This window comes from Chenopodium album, chromosome 19, assembly GCF_948465745.1.
Source record: "Chenopodium album chromosome 19, dcCheAlbu1.1, whole genome shotgun sequence".
Classification (NCBI taxonomy): domain Eukaryota; kingdom Viridiplantae; phylum Streptophyta; class Magnoliopsida; order Caryophyllales; family Amaranthaceae; genus Chenopodium; species Chenopodium album.
Window position 1 is genome coordinate 4410703 of NC_137852.1, and position 20291 is coordinate 4430993.

General features: G+C 36.1%; 2 protein-coding genes across 4 annotated transcripts; one reads left to right on the plus strand and one right to left on the minus strand.

Annotated features, from left to right (window-relative positions):
* The first annotated feature begins 6494 nt into the window (after positions 1-6494).
* Positions 6495-9823, plus strand: LOC145595081 (transmembrane ascorbate ferrireductase 2-like). 2 transcript variants are annotated; one of them, XM_081651438.1, is made up of 5 exons: positions 6495-7000; positions 7254-7298; positions 8223-8271; positions 8835-9034; positions 9327-9823. In XM_081651438.1, the coding sequence occupies exons 1-5, from the start codon at positions 6857-6859 to the stop codon at positions 9627-9629; spliced, it is 741 nt and encodes a 246-aa protein (XP_081507564.1). In that variant the 5' UTR covers positions 6495-6856; the 3' UTR covers positions 9630-9823. The 2 variants fall into 2 exon arrangements, with proteins under 2 accessions (XP_081507564.1, XP_081507563.1); XM_081651437.1 differs by lacking the exon at positions 7254-7298 and having other exon boundaries at positions 6507-7000.
* Positions 9824-10257: 434 nt separating this feature from the next.
* LOC145595194 (uncharacterized) lies at positions 10258-17863 on the minus strand. Of its 2 annotated transcripts, none has more exons than XM_081651574.1 (7): positions 17007-17863; positions 14521-14649; positions 13716-14071; positions 12400-13144; positions 12198-12294; positions 12058-12112; positions 10258-10728 (listed from the first exon to the last, which is right to left on the minus strand). In XM_081651574.1, exons 1-7 carry the CDS (start codon positions 17554-17556, stop codon positions 10666-10668), a joined length of 1995 nt encoding a protein of 664 aa, XP_081507700.1. In that variant the 5' UTR covers positions 17557-17863; the 3' UTR covers positions 10258-10665. The 2 variants fall into 2 exon arrangements, with proteins under 2 accessions (XP_081507700.1, XP_081507699.1); XM_081651573.1 differs by having other exon boundaries at positions 14521-14655.
* Between the last annotated feature and the right edge of the window lie 2428 nt (positions 17864-20291).

A 20291-nucleotide genomic window follows, 5' to 3' on the forward strand; every position in this document is an offset into this window, starting at 1 on the left:
GTGAACGGATAAAATGACCGTTTAAGGGCATATTGGATGGTTCCGTCAACCCAATTAGACTCCCGGAGGCTATAAGTGACCATGATAAACATCTCGGAAATTTTTATTTCCGAGCTAAAAAGAGTAAAAAAAATTACAAAATTGAAGGCTATAATCCACGGTTTTTTAAGAAATTTGGAGGTTTCGGGGCCCGGTAGCAAACAACCTTGAGACCTTAAGGGATTCATCTCATGGTTGTATAATGTTGTTTGAAACCACATATGATCATTATATGATGTCATAAACGTCCGTGGTAGGCTTGGGTTTACGAAATCACTACATGTTGTGAACGGGTAAAATGACCGTTTAAGGGCATATTGGATGGTTTCGCCGACCCAATTGGACTCTCGGAGGCTATAAGGGACCATGGTAAACATCTCGACAATTTTTATTTCCGGGCTAAAAACAGTCAAAAAATTACAAATTTGAAGGCTATATAATCCACGGTTTGTTTAGAAAATTTCGAGGTTTCGGGGCCTGGTGGCAAACAGATTTGGGACCCTAAGGGAATCATCTCATGGTCATATAATGCCGTTTGAAACCACATATGATCATTATGTATTGTCATAAACGTCCGTGTTAGGCTTGAGTTTACGAAATCACTTCAAGTTGTGAACGGGTAAAATGACCGTTTAAGGGCATATTGGATGGTTTTGCCGACCCAATTGGACTCCCGGAGGCTATAAGGGACCATGTTAAACATCTCGGCAACTTTTATTTCCGGGCTAAAAAGAGTCAAAAAATTACAAAATTGAAGGTTATAATCCACGGTTTTTTTAGGAAATTTCGAGGTTTCGGGGCCTGGTGGCAAACAACCTTGGGACCCTAAGGGAATCATCTTATGGTCATATAATGTTGTTTGAAACCACATATGCTCATTATATGTTGTCATAAACGTCCGTGGTAGGCTTGAGTTTACGAAATCACTTCAAGTTGTGAAAGGGTAAAATGACCGTTCAAAGGCATATTGGATGGTTTTGCCGAACTAATTGGACTCCCAAAGGCTATTAGGGACCATGGTAAAAATCTCGGCAATTTTTATTTCCGCGCTATAAAGAGTCAAAAAATTACAAAATTGAAGGCTATAATCCAAGGTTTTTAAGGAAATTTCGAGGTTTCGGGACCCGGTGGCAAACAGCTTTGGAACTCTAAGGGAATCATCTCATGGTTGTATAATGTTGTTTGAAACCACATATGATCATTATATGTTGTCATAAACGTTCGAGGTAGGCTTGGGTTTACGAAATCACTTCAAGTTCTTAACGGGTAAAATGACCGTTTAAGGGTAGATTGGATGGTTCCGCCAACCCAATTAGACTCCCGGAGGCTATAAGGGACCATGACAAACATCTCGGCAATTTTTATTTCCGGGCTAAAAAGAGTCAAAAAATTACAAAATTGAAGGCTATAATCCACGGTTTTTTAGGAAATTTCGAGGTTTCGGGGCCCGGTGGCAAACAACCTTGAGACCCTAAGGGAATCATCTTATGGTCATATAATTTTGTTTGAAACCACTTATGATTATTATATGTTTTCATAAACATTCGTGGGAGGCTTGAGTTTACGAAATCACTTCAAGTTGTGAACGGTTAAAATGACCGTTTAAGGGCATATTGGATGGTTTTGACGACCCAATTGGACTCCAGGAGGTTATAAGGGACCACGGTAAACATCTCGGAAATTTTTATTTCCGAGCTAAAAGGAGTTAAAAAAATAACAAAATTGAAGGCTATAATCCGCGGTTTTTTAAGAAATTTCGAGGTTTCGGGGTCCGGTGGCAAACAGCCTTGAGACCCTAAGGGAATCATCTCATGGTTGTATAATGTTGTTTAAAACCACATATGATCATTATATGTTGTCATAAACGTCCGTGGTAGGCTTGGGTTTACGAAATCACCACAAGCTGATTGTGAACGGATAAAATGACCGTTTAAAGGAAATTGGATGGTTCCCCTGACCCAATTGGACTCCTGGAAGCTTTAAGGGATCATGGTAAACATCTCGGCAATTTTTATTTCCGGGCTAAAAAGAGTATGTAAAAATATTAAAAAATTGAAGGCTATATTCCACGGTTTTTTAGGAAATTTCTAATTTTCGGGGCCCGGTGGCAAACAACCTTGAGACCCTAAGAAATACATCTCATGGTCATATAATACCGTTTGAAACCAAATATGATCATTATATGTTGTCATAAACGTCCGTGGTAGGTTTGAGTTTACGAAATCACTTCAATTTGTGAACGGGTAAAATGACCGTTTATGGGCATATTAGATGGTTCCACCAACCCAATTGGACTGCCAGAGGTTAATAGGGACCATGGTAAACGACTCGGAAATTTTTATTTTCAGGCGAAAAAAAGTAAAAAAATTACAAAATCGAAAGCTATAACTTACGTTTTTTTAAGAAATTTCGAGGTTTCGGGGCCCGGTGGCAAACGACCTTGAGACCCTAATGGATACATCTCATGGTCATATAATGCTGTTTGAAACCACATATGATCATTATATGTTGTCATAAACGTCCGTGTTAGGCTTGAGTTTACGAAATCATTTCAAGTTGTGAACGGGTAAAATGACCGTTTAAGGGCATATTGGATGGTTTTGCCGACCCAATTGGATTCCAGGAGGCTATAAGGGACCATGGTAAACGTCTCGGCAATTTTTATTTCCGGGCTAAAAAGAGTCAAAAAAATTACAAAATTGAAGGCTATAATCCACGGTTTTTTAGGAAATTTTGAGGTTTCCGGGCCCGGTGGCGAACACCCTTGAGACCCAATGGATATATCTCATGCTCATATAATGCCATTTAAAACCACATATGATCATTATATGTTGTCATAAACGTCCTTGGTAGGCTTGAGTTTACGAAATCACTTCAAGTTGTGAACGGGTAAAATGACCGTTTAAGGGCATATTGGATGGTTTTGGCGACCCAATTGGACTCCCAAAGGCTATTAGGGACCATGGTAAACATCTCGGAAATTTTTATTTCCGAGCTAAAAAGAGTCAAAAAATTACAAAATTGAAGGCTATAAATCCACGGTTTTTTTAGGAAATTTCGAGGTTTCGGGGCCCGGTGGCAAACAGCTTTGGGACCCTAAGGGAATCATCTCATGGTTGTATAATGTTGTTTGAAACCACATATGATCATTATATGTTGTCATAAACGTCCGTGGTAGGCTTGGGTTTACGAAATCAGCACAAGCTGATTGTAAACGGGTAAAATGACCGTTTAAAGGCATATTGGATGGTTCCCCCGACCCAATTGGACTCCTGAAAGCTTTAACGGACCATGGTAAACATCTCGGCAATTTTTATATTCGGGCTAAAAAGAGTAAAAAAATAAAAAAAATTGAAGGTTATAATCCACGATTTTTTTAGGGAATTTTGAGTTTCCGGAGCCCGGTGGCAAACGACCTTGAGACCCTAAGAAATACATCTCATAGTCATATAATGCTGTTTGAAACCACATATGATCATTATATGTTGTCATAAACGTCTGTGGTAGGCTTGAGTTTACAAAATCACTTCAATTTGTGAACGGGTAAATGACCGTTTATGCGCATATTGGATGGTTCCGCCGACCCAATTGGACTCTCGGAGGTAATAAGGGACCATGGTAAACATCTCGGCAATTTTTATTTCCGGGCTAAAAAGAGTTAAAATATTACATAATCGAAGGCTATAATCCACGATTTTTTAGGAAATTTCGAAGTTTCGGGGCCCGGTGGCAAACGACCTTGAGACCCTAGCTAATGGATACATCTCATGGTCATATAATGCCGTTTGAAACCACATATGATCATTGTATGTTGTCATAAACGTCCGTGGTAGGCTTGAGTTTACGAAATCACTTCAAGTTGTGAATGGGTAAAATGACCGTTTAAGGGCATATTGGATGGTTCCGCTGACCCAATTGGACTTTTGGAGGTTATTAGGGATCATGATAATTATCTCGGAAATTTTTATTTTTGGGCGAAAAAAGGTAAAAGAAATTCAAAATCGAAGGCTATAATCCACGCTATTTAAGGAAATTTTGAGGTTTTGGGGCTGGTGGCGAAATTGAAGGCCCCATTGTTCAAGTACAGGTTGGGTTCAGATCATTCTCGGCTAAGGTTGGGTCCTCGGGTTAGGTCAGTTTCTGACAGCTTTAGGGTCTTAACACTTTTTGCCACCGGACCCCAAAACCTCAAAAATTCCTCAAAAATTGTGGATTATATAGCTTTCAATTTTGTAATTTTTAGTCATTTTTTCGCCCGGAAATAAAAATTGCCGAGATGTTTACCATGGTTCCTAATACCCTCCGAGAGTTTAATTTGGTGGGTGAAACCATCCAATTTGTCTTTAAATGGTCATGTTACTCGTTTTCGTACATGCCTCTTGTATTGGCAATAAGATTTCACGGGGCCTTTACGTCGCCGGATAATGGTTATATATGGGTCCACACAATATTATATGATTCTGGGATTCATCTCGTATTGTTCCGTGAAAATCCAACACCAGCTCCCGACACCTCCTAAACTGCTCCGATTTTGTGTATTATAGTTGAGTTGTCGATTCGAATATTCAACTCGGATTTGGGTTGGGTTAAATAATGTCTCGGGTTAAATTAGAATCTGGTTATGTCGGGTCAATCTAGCCTCATATCAGGTTCAAGTTCGGGTCAAGTCAATTTCAGTTGAGTTTATTCGGATCGTTCACCTTTTCAGATATATGTCGGGTTCAATTCGAGCCAAATTCAGATCGGATTCAATTTCAGGTTCGGGTTATGTGTAAGTCAGGTTTGAGTGGGTTAATAAATGGTACATTCGGGTTTGAGTTAGTGTTGAGTTGGGTTTTGTCCAAGCAATTCCAACATATATTGATGTGCTCAAGTTGAACCTATATAATTACGCCTTCCATAATTTGATCAGCTTTATCAATTTTTATTTAACCTATATATGAGTAATAGAGAACAAAAGGTATACAAGCTGAATTGGATTGTGGGTACGTTTTCAGATTTGTACCAGTATATAAGTTGAACAAAAGGCATATAAATTTTATTAAACCTTCCATGACTCAGGTACAGGTTCTAATTGGGTCGGGTACTAGTTCGGGTTTAGATTGTTGTTGGGTCGGAGTAAATCGGTTGACGGTTACTCTCAGGTTGGGAGCAGGTTCGTGTTCAGGTCAAAAAGTATTGGATCAAATCGGTTGTCGGTTAACATATGGTCAGGTTCAAGTTGGGTTACAGGTCCCTAGTTTCACCCCATTGTCCGGGTACAGGTTGAGTTCAGATCATAGCCGGTTCAAGTGGAGTTTCGGGTCGGGTCAGTTTTTGACAGCTCTAGTTAGTGGGATAATTTTTCAGTTTATAAAATAGATTACATTGTTGTTATGACGCCCCTTTTTTTGTTCAAATTTCATTGATATGTGGACATAAGTAGCAATATTAATGCTTATTCCGTTTTTGAGGTAGTAATTGACAAATTAGTACAGTAATCTGTAAATATTCTATTCTTCTAGTACTAATCGGTCACACCGTCACACGTGTACAATAATTATAAATGTGGATAAAACTCGACTCCAAATCTCATACTTACAATATACATGGTTTTTGATTATACTTTAACTACTCCGTAATTAAATTATTCCGTAGTTAAAATTGGCTAAAAACACCATTAATTTAGGCTGGGGGTTGCTAAATATCGCCCTCAAATATCTAACTAACGCCCGCAAAATAAAATAAAATTACGTATTTATCCTTATAATAAAATTTCGTTAGATCTTATGGACAACGACGAAGTACAAGAAACACAACCTTAGACGCTCGTAGAAGGCTCGTCGAACCGTATAGAATCGGTACGTCGCAATAAATTTTTTTAAAAAAATTCGAAACCAGGAAACGCCTAGTTTTTAAGAATACCCTAGGCTGAAACGCCTAATTTTTTAGAATCCCCTAGGAAGAAACGCCTAATTTTTTCGAAACATCCTAGGCTATTCGAAAAAACTAGGCGTTTCAGCCTAGGGTATTCTAAAAAACTAGGCATTTCACCTCAAACGCTCAAAATTTTCATACAACCACACGGTTGTTCACAGGAACTAGGCGTTTGAGCCTAGGACGTGCGAAAAATCAAGGCGTTTACCGCGAATTTAGAAAAAAATAAATAAAACATTTTCTCCGTCGGCGACCGATTTCTTTCTGTCCTCACTTGTCATTACCGCGGCTGTGTAGATTGTAAAACCAGAGGTAAGGAGTTGGTGGTTAAAAGAGGAGGAGGAGGTGATGGTGGTGGTGGGTAGTATGAAGAGGGGGTAAATTGTGGGGGGTAATTTTTTTGATAAAAAGGGTAAATTTGTAATTTTAGTTTATTTTGCGGGCATTAGTTAGATATTCGAGGGCGACGTTTAGCTTTCCTCAAGACCAATACAAGTTTAACCCTATTTTCTCTCATCACCTCCCCTTTGACCAATGTGTGCAATACACACTTGAGAAATTCATGTCAATTTACTAAAGTAATGGCAAAGTATGGCTGCCATAACATAAACCCAGAAATTTGCACATTCAAAATTATTTCTCTTCAATTCATTTCTGTAACATTTTCGCAATTATTCTATCACAGATCGAATCTCATCCCCTTCTTCTAAATTTTCCCTTTAATTACTTCAATATAAAGAATATTCTTCCATTGTTATTACTTCAACTCAAATCCATAACCCTTTACTCCTCAATTGGAATCTTTCTTTCTTTGATTCATTCCTCAAAAACCCTTGATTGTTTTTTAATTTCTTGTAAAATTAATTCTGGGTTTTTCGGGTGAAGCTTTGAAGGTACAAAAATGGCGGTTCCAGTGGTAAAATTTCCCATTTTCATGGTGATTAGATTGATCGGAATCATAGTAGCTGCTCTTGTTTTCACTTGGACTCTTCATTATAGAGGTGGCCTTGCTCTTATCTCTGATAATAAAGCTCAAATCTTCAATGTAATCTCTCTCTCTCCCTTTTTTTTTTTTTTTTCTCTAAATTAATTTTAATGCACATTTCAATTTTAATTGGGCTTGATTATAATGTGTTGAAGTTGAATTTCTAGTTTATATGTTTGTAATGTTATTTTTGATTGTGGGAAGGTTTGGATTTTTGGAATGATTGATGAAAAAGGAGAAATTTTGGTTAATATTTACACGAAACTGTTTAAGAAATAGTAGGTTTTGATGGAGGAAATTGTTAATATTGCAGCTCAGCATTGTAAAAGTCCTGGTGCTACAAGATTTTGTCTTTTGGGTAAATTTCGTGTTTATGTTTTGAGAAGAATTGCTGTAATTTTACCAAAGTTTAGGTCATATCAAGGTATAATTGCTCTAGATTTTGTACATTGTTCTTGGTCAAATTAAGGAATGCCGGGGAATCAATACTCATTAATCTTTCATTGTTTATGTATGACAATGTAATAGCAGCATTCTCATATCCATTTGGTTGGTTTCATTCCTAATAGTTCGTGTTCACACTTTGAATTAGCGTCTCATGTTACAAGGGTTCATTAGAGATTGTACTGGGACAGGGTTATAGAAGCATGGTAGTTTGATCAAACTTTGAACAAATTACTTTGTAGAGGACCAAAGGGCACTTTATCGAGTGACTTAAAATTATTACAAAGTATATATTATGGAGTGTAATTCATTGTCACATGTGCTAAATGCTGATGATATTTTGCCTATTTGTCGTGCATTTATTTGTGATGTGTATCATGTCATCCTTTTTAAGTGGGTGCTTCTCTTGATGAGTCAAAGGATGTCACTTGAGCAGTTGAGTGGACAAATCACAATGACCTCTATATTATCATGAGTATTAGTTGATTCACTTAATTCCTATGTATTATTCAGACTTTGGAGTGAAATTTTTTGTCTTAGGGTATAAATGTATAATCCACTCATGGTAAAGGATTAAGAGAAGGATTAGAGGAATATTTTATGCAGGACTTCTAACGGACACTAATTGAAATTGTTAGATAACCATAATTTGTGATGAGTGCTGATATTTGTGCTCCAATTTGGCACTTAATACACTCTGCCTTAAAAATCTTTCAGATTTCAACATTAACCTGGTTGGTTATAGATGATCATGTCTTTCTTTCAAGTGGAGATATGTAAATGATTGTTTTGTGGAATTGCTTCACAGGATAATGATTGTTTTTTCTCTATCTTGCAGGTTCATCCTGTTTTGATGGTCATTAGCCTTGTTCTGCTAAATGGAGAAGGTAATACTACATTGGTTCCTTGTGTATGTATTAATCAAAAATTATATACTATGTAATGTAGACTGGGTACCACTTTATGCTTTACCGAAATGCTTGGTCCAACTTGATCATGCTCTATTTTCAACTACATTTTGAAAATATCATGCATACCTGACTACTTGGGCTGTAACCTTGTTCTGCCCAAAATTTGAGTTCACTTGTGTGTTCCTGAGCTAAAATGAAAAAAACTGCATTGAAAAAAAAATTGTGTACATTTTCTGTTTCTTATTGGATTGTATCAATGACACTTATGAAACTAAATATTGTTTAATTTATTCATTTGGACACCAATACTTGCCCTGCCGTATGACATATCGGTATTGCCTTATATAGAAACCTATTTTTTAGCCTGTTATATGATATAGCTGCAATAAAAAGGTTCATATAAACCACATGTGTTCCGTCATGTGCTGTGAGAATTGATACAGTATATCTAAAGCCGAAGTGATATTTTACTTCAAGTATATGCACTCTATCACTGTCAATCTAGTACTGCTGACATGAATTGTGGTATATTCATGTAGCCATGCTAGCATACAAAACGGTTCCAGGAACGAAAGCCTTCAAAAAGCTGGTCCATCTCTCCCTGCAATTCCTCTCTTTCTGCTTAGCTATTATTGGTATCTGGGCTGCTTTCAAGTTCCACAGCGATAAGGGCATTGACCACTTCTACAGTCTCCACTCATGGCTTGGTCTTGATTGTCTTTTCCTGTTTACTCTTCAGGTACCGCTTAAAATGCCATCTTCACTTTTCTTCTGTCTTGTGATTTAGAGTTAGGACTTAGGAGTCATTTTGTTTTATTTTGAATCAGGTCATATCTAGGTATATTGTCAATAATGTATATTATTAAGATAAATTAGTCAATTGTACTCTTGTTCATGTATTGGTTGGGTTGGGCCAATTTCGAGTTGGGTCAGGTTACTGGGTATTGTGACATTGATGATTGATGAAGTCTTATCTAAGATGCAATTTTTTATTTTATTTATTTATTTATTTATTTTTTATTTTTTAACAGTGGGCAACCGGCTTTGCAGCATTTTGGTACCCTGGTGGCTCAAGAAACAGCAGAGCTTTCTTGCTTCCGTGGCATGTTTTCCTCGGTGTCTATATCTATGCTTTTGCCATAGTTACAACTGTGACGGGTATCTTAGAGAAAGCTACGTTTCTGCAAGCTAGCCATATTATATCTCGGTACTCCACTGAAGCTTTGCTGATTAACTCTATGGGTATCTTGATAATGATCCTTGGAGGTTTTGTTATTCTGGCCCTTGTCGCGCCCGTGAATGGGAAAGGTGATATTCCCCGAACTGCAGAATAGCTTTATGCTTTTGGCAAACTGGGGCTCCTTATGGCATGAACATTAACAATACATATTCTTAGGGAATTTCATTTGAACCACATTGTTAACCCTTGAATTGGGATAAATGATTAAAAAAATATTTTCCAAAAGGATTTAGCTGTAGAACCGAGTTGATTGCAAGACATTCTCTATTATTATTAATTTATCAGTAATCACAGGTGTTTCAAAGGGTTCTTTACATAATTACTTGCGCTGCTAAGCAATAGAATGCAGCGAGCTCTGTAAGATGATCCATCATCACTTCTCTCCAAACTACTCGTATTTAACAAGACTCTTCAACACGACAAATTTGAGCATATTTACAACAATGTTTCTGAACGGCCAAGAAAGGCTTTGTTGCCTTCTTTACATTGAACTATTTTGTAAAAAAAAGCTTAGAATAACAACCCACGAAATGATGCAAACCTCCACCCCAAAGTCCTTTGTTATGCCAGGCACCGATAGGTATGGGGAGTTGAACTGTTGAAGGGTATATCTAAACTACAATGAAAACCACTGCTAGAGTGCTAGGTATGGGTCCTGATCCAAACGCCCTTGAGAGGGTCAAGGAGCTTACCAAAAGTCAGCATAAAAAAAAAGCTTAAGCCACAGAGAATATGTAGTAGATATAAATAAGCCGAGATAACAAAATTACATATAATCATCTCTGAAAATTGAACATCTCTCTGCTTCTTACAACTAACTCCCAAAAGTACATTTGGAACCCCAAAAAAGGGGAAGGGGGAAAAATGGATTCGCTACAAACATGGGCCGGGAATGCATCACTATAACTGCCCGGAGAGGCGAGGATTCGCACTCTACACAGAGTCAGGTTAAGACCAAAAAAATTACTAAACATTGGTAAAATTGGATACAAGAAAACGTTATTCCAAAATTAAGAACATGGTGTGAAGAGAATAGAAGATTCAAGCTTTATTGCCATGTTTTCATTCATTTGGCAACAGTCTTCACCGCAGGGTACAAAAATGTGATGAGGTTATTACTGTCCTCTTGCCTAGCCCCACAAATGTTCCCTCCGATATTCCCGCACAATGACTGGTACACTTGTTGGTGGAATCTGGAATGCAAAGACAAAAACTCATAGATTCAAACTTGATAGACGCAGCTTGGAGGACAAGAAGTGAGTGTATGTGTGAGTGCACGTGTATCAGGCAATCATCCATCATTGCATCAGCTTTAGAGCAACAAACACATAAGTTCATAGGAACAGCAAAGGGAAGCTTTGGAAAGTAAGGTCAACTTCCTAATTTATAGTGCAGAGAGTACACAAAGGTCCAAGCGAGAATGTGAAAATTTTACAAAAACAAAATCTGCAGAATTCAATTAACTGAAGATCAAGAAGAAATGCGTTCATGAGCAGGAAGGACAGAAATTGAACAGGAAAAAAAAAACACACAGATTACATCTAACATCTAACAACTAACAAAGAGGACAGGAAGTTCCCTTTTCCCTTGAATGCAGTAGGTTCTTTCCACTAATCTTGAATCATTACCAAAAGGGGTGGGGTGCAAAATGTTCATGACTTGAAAACATGGCATATGCCATTTAGTTCTATCATCTAAGTCCCAAAAAGAAAAACATATTCACAAGTTATTTTCTACCCAAAAGAAAAGCCTTTTTTTTAGCGACATTTGTATTCACTGCAATACAAAAAAAAATCCATGACTTATTGTTTAACATGACACGTGGTGATTTGCTGATTTTTAAAAAAATGGAGAGTTTGTAGAAGTTATTAGTATCAATATCCTTCCTTTCTTCCCCCACCTCCAGGCCCAATTAAGAGAAAATAGATTTCCAAATTTTCTGTTTGGTCTTCCTAGTTCCATCCAAACATGAGTATACTAATCTTTCAAAATATACATAATCAGCTAAATTCAAATTAAAAAAGTAAATATATGAATATATCATCTCACGTTCTGATACTGAGATAGTTCCTAAGGGTTCAAGTGATTATAATGAAAATAAAAGATGTACTACCTCCGGTTTCAATTATCTGCAACAAAGGGGTATTATTTGTGAGATATAAAATATTCCTTTGTTGCAGATAATTGAAACCGGAGGTAGTATTTTCTAACCAAAACAAAACTAGTTGCAAAGCAATAAGAATTCTTACTATTCTAGCAAACCAACTAGCTGCCATGATACCATGAAAGATATTACTTTGCATTTCAGATGATAAACCAATGACCATGTTATACATGAATTTGATATACTAGTATATTAGATTCAACCATGTTGCATTCCAGGTAGACAATTAGAGATATCCTATTCAAACCATACTACAGAATAATAAATCAAAATTTAGACAGGTCTACGAGAAATCAAGATTATATTGGTTTCTAGACCAATAGGTCCACAGCTCCACAACAAATGATAGAAAACTCACCATGCCATAGTCCGTAATAATCATAGAAATGTAATCTGAAGGAGTTGTATCATACCTGTTGAAAGACGAGACGAGTTTTGAGTTATGAAAACATAAATTTTAATTTACAAGCATATTGGACAATCACTCTAGAAACTTACATCAAATTTAAAAGTTGCAAATTCTCATTACTAGTCCAATCTTTTAAGTAATTGATTTCCCTTCTACCAGGAACTTTCAAAATTGCATCAGGGTCACCTGGCAAAAAAAGTAAAAAGTAAAAAGTCATGAATAACCCAAGCATGTAGAGATACAGACCAACAGAATCAGATTACAGAAAATCAAATGGTGAAAACTATATACCAAGTTCATTAAAACATATTGAATCAAGTTGAACCCTTTCATGAAACTTATATGCTTCACAGCAAACCAATACTGGAACATGGAAGGCATGAGCAACCATAGCTACACAAGCAGTCCCAACCCTTGAGTAAACAGTTCCATTAGACAAAACTGCAGCAGCCCCTAAGAAAACTCGAGTGACTTCATGCATAGTATACGAAACAGCATTTATATGTGTGTATGTACAGTTAAGACCCTTCGCCACCAATCTGCGAAGTAAAAGTTGACCCTCAAGCTTTGGACGAGAGTCCACTATGACTACGCGAAATTTTTTTCCCATCTCATGTGCATGTAGCAATATCATTTCAACAGCCGAGGATGATCCATATGTGAGGAGGACATCCCCATCTCTAATTTTGGTCACAGCATGTTTGACTATCACTTTGTCAGCAATCAGTATCTTCTCACTAATAAAATGATTAATATCTGATTGCAGAGAGGCCTTTGCTTCAGACTCCGACAAACACAAAGGCAACTTGGCGATTCGATTCTTTAAGAATCTAATCGCATTACCCATACTAATTGAAAGGGGCCTGCACTCGATCAGAAATGAAACATAACTACCGATTCTTGCAGTAAGGTCTCTGATCAGAGCTTTCTCCGGTGGTGTTGAGTAGTCCTTTATTGCCTCTTGAAATGCTTGAAGCATTGCAATGCAACGAGCATTGCCACCAGAAATATCTCCAGTTAAATAACGCAGTCCAACCTGAAATTCAAATATTACAATAACCCTTTTGCTTTGATGGAAAAAACCATTAAGAGTAAACATAGTACCCATACAAGATTGCATGCTCGTACAAAAGAAATATAAAACACTAAGCTACAAACAGCCCATAAACCATTCCCACTATTTCACAATATCATCGTTACAATAATTGCTTTTAATGGTTAAACTGTTCAAGAGAATAGAGGAGGAAAGAGATGGTGGTAAGCACGGATGCTGGAAAGACAGGACAGAAGCAAGGTATGGTGGAGGACAAAAGGGGTTGAGGAGATAGGTATGGAGCAAGGTCAAGAGAAATATAGACTTTTGTCACCAAATATTACCACATTCAAAGATAAAAGCCCTATAACTTCAAGTCCTAGTAGGGGTAGCATCCAGAAAACTAAAGTTATGAGCAACAGAACTATCAATCTCATTCCAATCCAACACTGAGAAACCTAGAATTTCAACCGAAACAAGATAAACAGAGGCAATATTAAATGAGAGAGGTCTGCAGTGTTATAACTAATAATCACAGCCTCTCTACTTCAAGCTAGCAAAACATTGATAATACCTTGTAAACAGCTGGATGCATTGGTTCTAGTTGGAAAAACTTTGACTCCAGATCAGGAAGCTGTGTTCCATGCTCATATTGAGGCAAGTGCCTAAAAAGTTCAACCCTGTTTCTGGCTTCAGTTTGCTTCACAACTGCTCTCTTTTTCGCTTTCTCCACCCGTGTCTTATCATCGAACTGCATGCGCGGATGAGGGACATCTTTCTTCCTCTCTTTCTCTGACTGACGATCAACGCCTTTCTTCTCAGATGCTGCAACAGAAGCATTGTCTTTATTTTGAACAGAAGCCTTAGCAGCTTTCACCTGCTTAGAACTCCCTGCTCCAGAAGCTGCGGCTGGTGCCTTACCCATTTCAGCTACAGAGGCAAAGCAAATCAAAAAAAAAAGATAATCAATACAGTGTAAAAAGATGCCAATTGGGACAACTGTCAATTAATATAATAAATTATTAAAACCTTCTACTATTGCTGACAAAGTGACAAGCATATGAAATATTCACAACAAATGGAACGAAAAATGAACAAAAATCATTTGCAAAACAGAGGAGACAAACAACATTAGATGCATTGTTAGATTAGTTTTATGTAATTATGAATTGAAAGGTATTACGTAATTATGGATTGTGAGGTATGACTAGGCTATCTAAACTTCCTAAATCAACAAACACCACTGATACCATATTTCAAACAACAAGAGTTTTCATTTAAGAATATATCTTGAAGAACGGCTGCAAAGAGCATATCAAAATTTTCTTAGGAGTATGCATCAAATTCATAAATTATGAAGACAATAAGGCTATACATACCTTTCGCAGCAGCTTTTGCAGCCCTTTGGGCTTCTTGAAGTGCACGTCTTTCTGCTTTTGACATTTTTTCCTTTGATGGCTTTGAATTGCCATGTTGTTCACTTCGAGCATCTGTCGATGCATCTCCAACTTTTTCTACGGAAATGCTTCATTTTTTAATAATGCTACAACAGCTCAGATAAGCAAATTTGATGTATAATAGACAAAGAAATCGACACAGATCTGCATAGTGTGCTAAAAACCTTAAATCTAGAAAAAGTGGGGAGGGGCCTCTAGTTGATATCATAAAAGACAATATTAACACGAATCTCTGCCCCCAACACTGCATTCTGCTCAATAAAAGTTGCTTGATAAGCTAACTTCCTACTTACACTAATATTTTACTGAACATGTCATATGTCCACAAATATTAGCTTAAAAGTTGAATACAATGTAAAGTCATCTTTGTCTTCATGGCTAGGAAATTATGGTCAAAGTTTTAAAAAGCATATTTTCTAATTATGTGATGATCCACAATGAATGACTTGGTAGGAAGAGAAGGCTTATGTGTCATGTGACGACCAAGAGCATCAAGCCATTAAGTAATCAAACACTATAATATTTGCATCCCTTTTCTACTATATCCTCATATAGATTTGGGAGGACTAGTATTTACTAATAGGTAGTAATAAATCATACAAGAAATAAATAATAGATGTATTCGGACTTATATTTACATAGATATCTAACAAAGTATATATCAAGAAAAGGCAAAAATATATCATGAGACACTCATTACTTTCCAATACACTTAATTCAAATGTATATACAAAATCACTGGGAAAAAACAATAAAAAATAAATAAATAAATAAAAACCCATAATAATAATATCAAGTCATAACAAGATGAAAATGATGTAAATTTTAAAATTTAACTTCAACCCAACAAGGGTTTAACAATAAATTTTTTACAAGGATCAATGGACTTAGTATTAAATTGACAAACATGGGTGCAGAGTATATTGAACATAATGGATTGATGGCTTTCAACTTGTCACAAAATGGTGCACTGCTTAGATTTGCCATGAAAATGGGCATCACAAATACTGTGTAAAATCATCAACACACATTTGAATTCAACCAACTAACAAACTAAAATGGAGCTTAATTCAACCTAAACTCCTTCCTACAGGCCAATCACACTTCTAAACATCCCTAACGACCTCAAGTACTAAGTAATTTTTGCAAGGACAAAGACCAATGCTCCCACAGTCTAACCTCTTCCACCAATTGGATACTATTTTACCGAAACATAACGTGTACCACCTAGTTGTGAGAGGTGGGAACTTGTTAAAACCATGCAACAGTTTTTCTAAAACACTCCCCACCACAACCCCCTACCCACCAAAAATTTGCCAACAAGAACCCATATACTATATGAAATTCATCGCATAGCACCAAATGTGAGCCAGAGGTTTCATGTCTTTCTTCTAGAAGAAAAGAGGGACCTTTGTTTAGGAAAGAAGAAATCAATTCCTTATTGGCATTTGGCAATCCTTTAGTAGCTAGGGCTGTATAGAAACCAAATTCAAGCAAGTGCAAGAGAGATTTGTAGAACTACGAAAAGAAGTAAGCTCAATTCCTATAGTAAGGAAAAAATTTTGAGCACTAAAAATTCCATGGTCTCTTGCATGCCATCTTGTTGACCCTTGAAAGAGGGTTTAGTTCTCTTAACCTCCTAATTTACAACTACCACAATAAGTATCTGTATTTATTTCAGAAGTTTTTAACAAACAAAAACATCAAGCTCATCCAAGTTGAGCTTTTCTGCAGGTTTTGTTAGAGAGCGACCCTTCAATAAGGTTCGCCCTAGGCACTAAATTTGACATTTTGTTTACTAATGGTAATCACGAAACATACAAAAGTTCTTCCCATTGCCTACCCTACTCTCGCAGTCAATGCAAACCAACAATTTCATACTTCACTTCCTCACAATCTCACATATAAGCTAGTCAAAGGAATAAACTAACAAGTAACCCAATTGATACTCTATCCCAATTAAGGATATTGTCAAATTGTGTAAATTCCAGGATCTTGTTTGCTCCCTATTGCCAATGAGACATAATCAGTTAATCACATTCCACTCTCCCAACTCAGGGCAAAAATTCCCATCAATTTAGTCTCTCATCTCATATGTAGACAAAACCTCAAATTCCTGACTAATCCACCTACTATTCACAAACATATGGAAAAGCAACTCCAAAAACCACACTGTTTAGCCTTATTGTACCAATGCATTTCAAAGCTAGTCATACTGTACAATGTAAAAATGCCAATTATTTGATCAACAAAAGAAGAACAAAGTATCTGGACTTGAATCCACGATTAAGCCAATAATAAACACAAATTCACAACAAACCCAGACAAAATTCAGCAATATACCTAAACTAAACCAACAATAAAAACCTCAAAATCACAACAACACCAGCAAGAAATCAACAATGTACCTGAAGCAACAGCTGCCAAATCAACCCCAGAAGCTGCAATCAAGCTACCACTAATCACTCCAACACCACCATTTCTCCCCGCCTTACCAACCATCAAATCAAACCCACCACCAGCGCCACTCGGCATCGAAGAAGCAAACTTACTCCCACTTCTCCTGCCCTTCCCACCACCCGAAGGCGAAACCATTACATCTTCCGAATTCTCCGACTCCGAAGGAAACATATCCGAAGGATTATAGCTCCCAACAACAAGATGGGCAGTTGCAACATCAGAAGCAGGACGACGAAGAGGCGAAGATGGCAGAGGAGGGTAATGGGGTCCCACAGGACGAGAAGAAGATAGCAGCAAATGGGTGTCGGAAGAATGACGAGGTGGTGGAATCATCACCGGAGAAAGGGAGTTGCCGGAAGGTGAAATCTCGCCGACCGGAGAAGACGACGATGAAGAAGAGAAGGAATCGGAGCGGGTTCTGTCGGGCGCGAAAAACCCGACTTGACGGACTTTCGGGTCGATGACAGCACGAGCGCCGCGGCGAGGAGGAGGATCCATGGAAATGGAGGAGAGAGAAAATTAGGGTTAGGGTTAGGGTTTGAATTAGGGCTAGGAATTCAAGGGTTTGAAGGAAGAAGATAAGATTGTTGAAGAAGAATTATTGATGAAAATGGCATATCGAATTTTTGAATTTTTATTAAATTTTTTGGGGGATTTTAGAGTGAATTTTGAAGGTTTAATTTCATTTTAATGGAGGAAAAATTGGGGGTTTTTGGAATTTATTTTAAATTTAATTAATTAATTTAATCAGAGGAAAAAGAAATGGGTAGGGTTTAAGGAAGAAGGAAGGATTGGAGGGAGAAGGATGGTGTTGGTGGAGGATACGGCATCAAACTCATCGATGATGATTTACGTCACAGATCTTGATTGAGGATATTTTGGTAATTTCACATAATAATTTATTTATTTTTTTACTGTATTTTATTTTATTTTAACAGGGGTTTATTACTTAATTATTCGATTATTGGACACATCACACGTGCGATCCATGTAATCAATACAATTATAAAATGCAAATTCCTTATTTAACACATATTTCCGCTGTTTAATGTATGACTAGTGTTTAGCCCGGGCGATGTTCCGAATCGATACGTAAAAAAACTAATATATTATAGTTTTCATATATTATATTTTATGTAGATGAAACTTTACTTTTAATTTTTTTTGTATGTATATAATAGTGTTAAATATTATTACTTTGGATTTAGTCTTAAAAAAATTTGTCATGTAAAAGTACAAAGAAAACCACTCTCATGGTCTACACTAAATATATTTTAGAAGATTAAGATTAAGAATATAGCAAAGTTGGTTTGACTTCTTATTCATTTTTCAATGGGCCCAAGTTCGATTCTTGTCAAAAAAACATTTTTTCAAATGACACGTGGCATACACATTTCTAATTGGGTGATGTGGCACGCTCGTGGTGGAAGAAAGGGGTGACAAGTGGCGTGTATCCTTGATTAGGAACGCCTTTTAATATATAGTATAGATTGTAATCGTAGTAAATTATCATCTTCACGCGTATTTTACTAAAGGGATTAAATGATACGACTATATGAGTAAGATACAACCGTAGTATCGATGAATAATGATAACAAAATTATTCTTTCTGATAAGTTAAGGTCATGTTTTGTTCACTTTATTAAATTATCATCTTGACGCGTATTTTATTAAACGATGAATAAAATAGACCAAATTTTATAGCAAAATTAGTGTTAGGCCCGGGCGATACCCCGAGTTACTGCAAAATTTCCATCATAAAATCTTTATTAATATTTATTTTTTATTGAACTACATGTAATATTGTAATAGCTTAGTAGCCAGCACATTGAAATATAAACTTGAGGTTGTGGGTTCAAATCTTGTAAGAAACATCTTTTTACCTAAATTTCTTTAGGAACGCCTTTTAGTATACAGTATGATGATTAAATCTGATAAGTTAAATTCATGATTTGTTCATTTTGTTAAATTCATGATTTGTTCATTTTGTTAAATTCATGATTTGTTCATTTTTTAAAATGTTTATTATAAAATCAAAAAAAAAATTTAGTAAGATAATTATATTTGAAATACAAGTATATATATATGTATATTTTTTACACAAAAATACAGGTATAAATTTTAATATGTGTAAAAAGGTTGCATAACTTTAGAGTTACTCCATGTAAAGTCATGCATGTTGGACATCATGGACAAGCCCAACAAGAGACCTGGCTAGGGCCAAGGGCTATAGGCATGGATTTTTGATATATTGTTAGTCATATATCATAGTCTCATAGAGCATATCTATTGGACCTAACCAATATAGCCTTTTAATTTCAGTAGGTTTTTTTTTTTTTTTTTTTTTTTTTTTTTTTTTTTTTGTACAGTCCCATATGTTTAGTAAGGCTAGCCATTCTCATCGTTCTGATACGATCTAAAATAGCAGATATTTCGAAATTTTAGTTTGAGTAATTTGATTTGATTAGTAAAGATTGGATATTCAAATTGTCCATGATAATATATGTAGAATAAATCGGAATAAAAACCTAATTCATTGGATATTATATTTGGGTTTTTTTCTCCTAAATATGTTGAATACTCAAAAAATTAAAAATGATAGTTAGATACTTAGATGTTTTATTAGAAAATTTCATAGTCTTTTTTTTGCCCATAAAAATCGTACTTATTTCCTTTTGCAGGGGAAAATATTTATATTTTGATTATTCAAAAGTTCTTAAAGGTTTTTTGAATTTGTACCGAATATTATTCACATCCAATCCATAATCATTGAATTTAGAAGGTGGTTTAATTAAAAAAATATAAAATACAATAAAAAAAATTAGAAGGAACCAATTCAAATCGAGTATCTATTTTCTAGAATCAGATAAGTTGAATCACAAATATAGGTTGACAGAAGATCAAATTATTTTTCTTGAGCTCCAGTCTTTGACTTATTTACGTATACAAGATAGATTTATAATATAATCAAAAAGTTAAAACAAACCAAGTTTAACTTACCAACAATACTGCTATATTGAAAACAAATTCAAACAAAGCAAATCTAATAAACAACCAAACCGACTATTTTTTTTTGAAACAAATCCCAACGGGGAACTAAACTTCATTCATAGGAGAGTCAGAAATCAAACAAGAGGAAATACATAATGGAAAATTTGACACCCGCACCCTTCTACTTATAAGTTATAACCCATGATAAGTACTCCCTCCGTTTCATAAAGATGTTCCTGTTT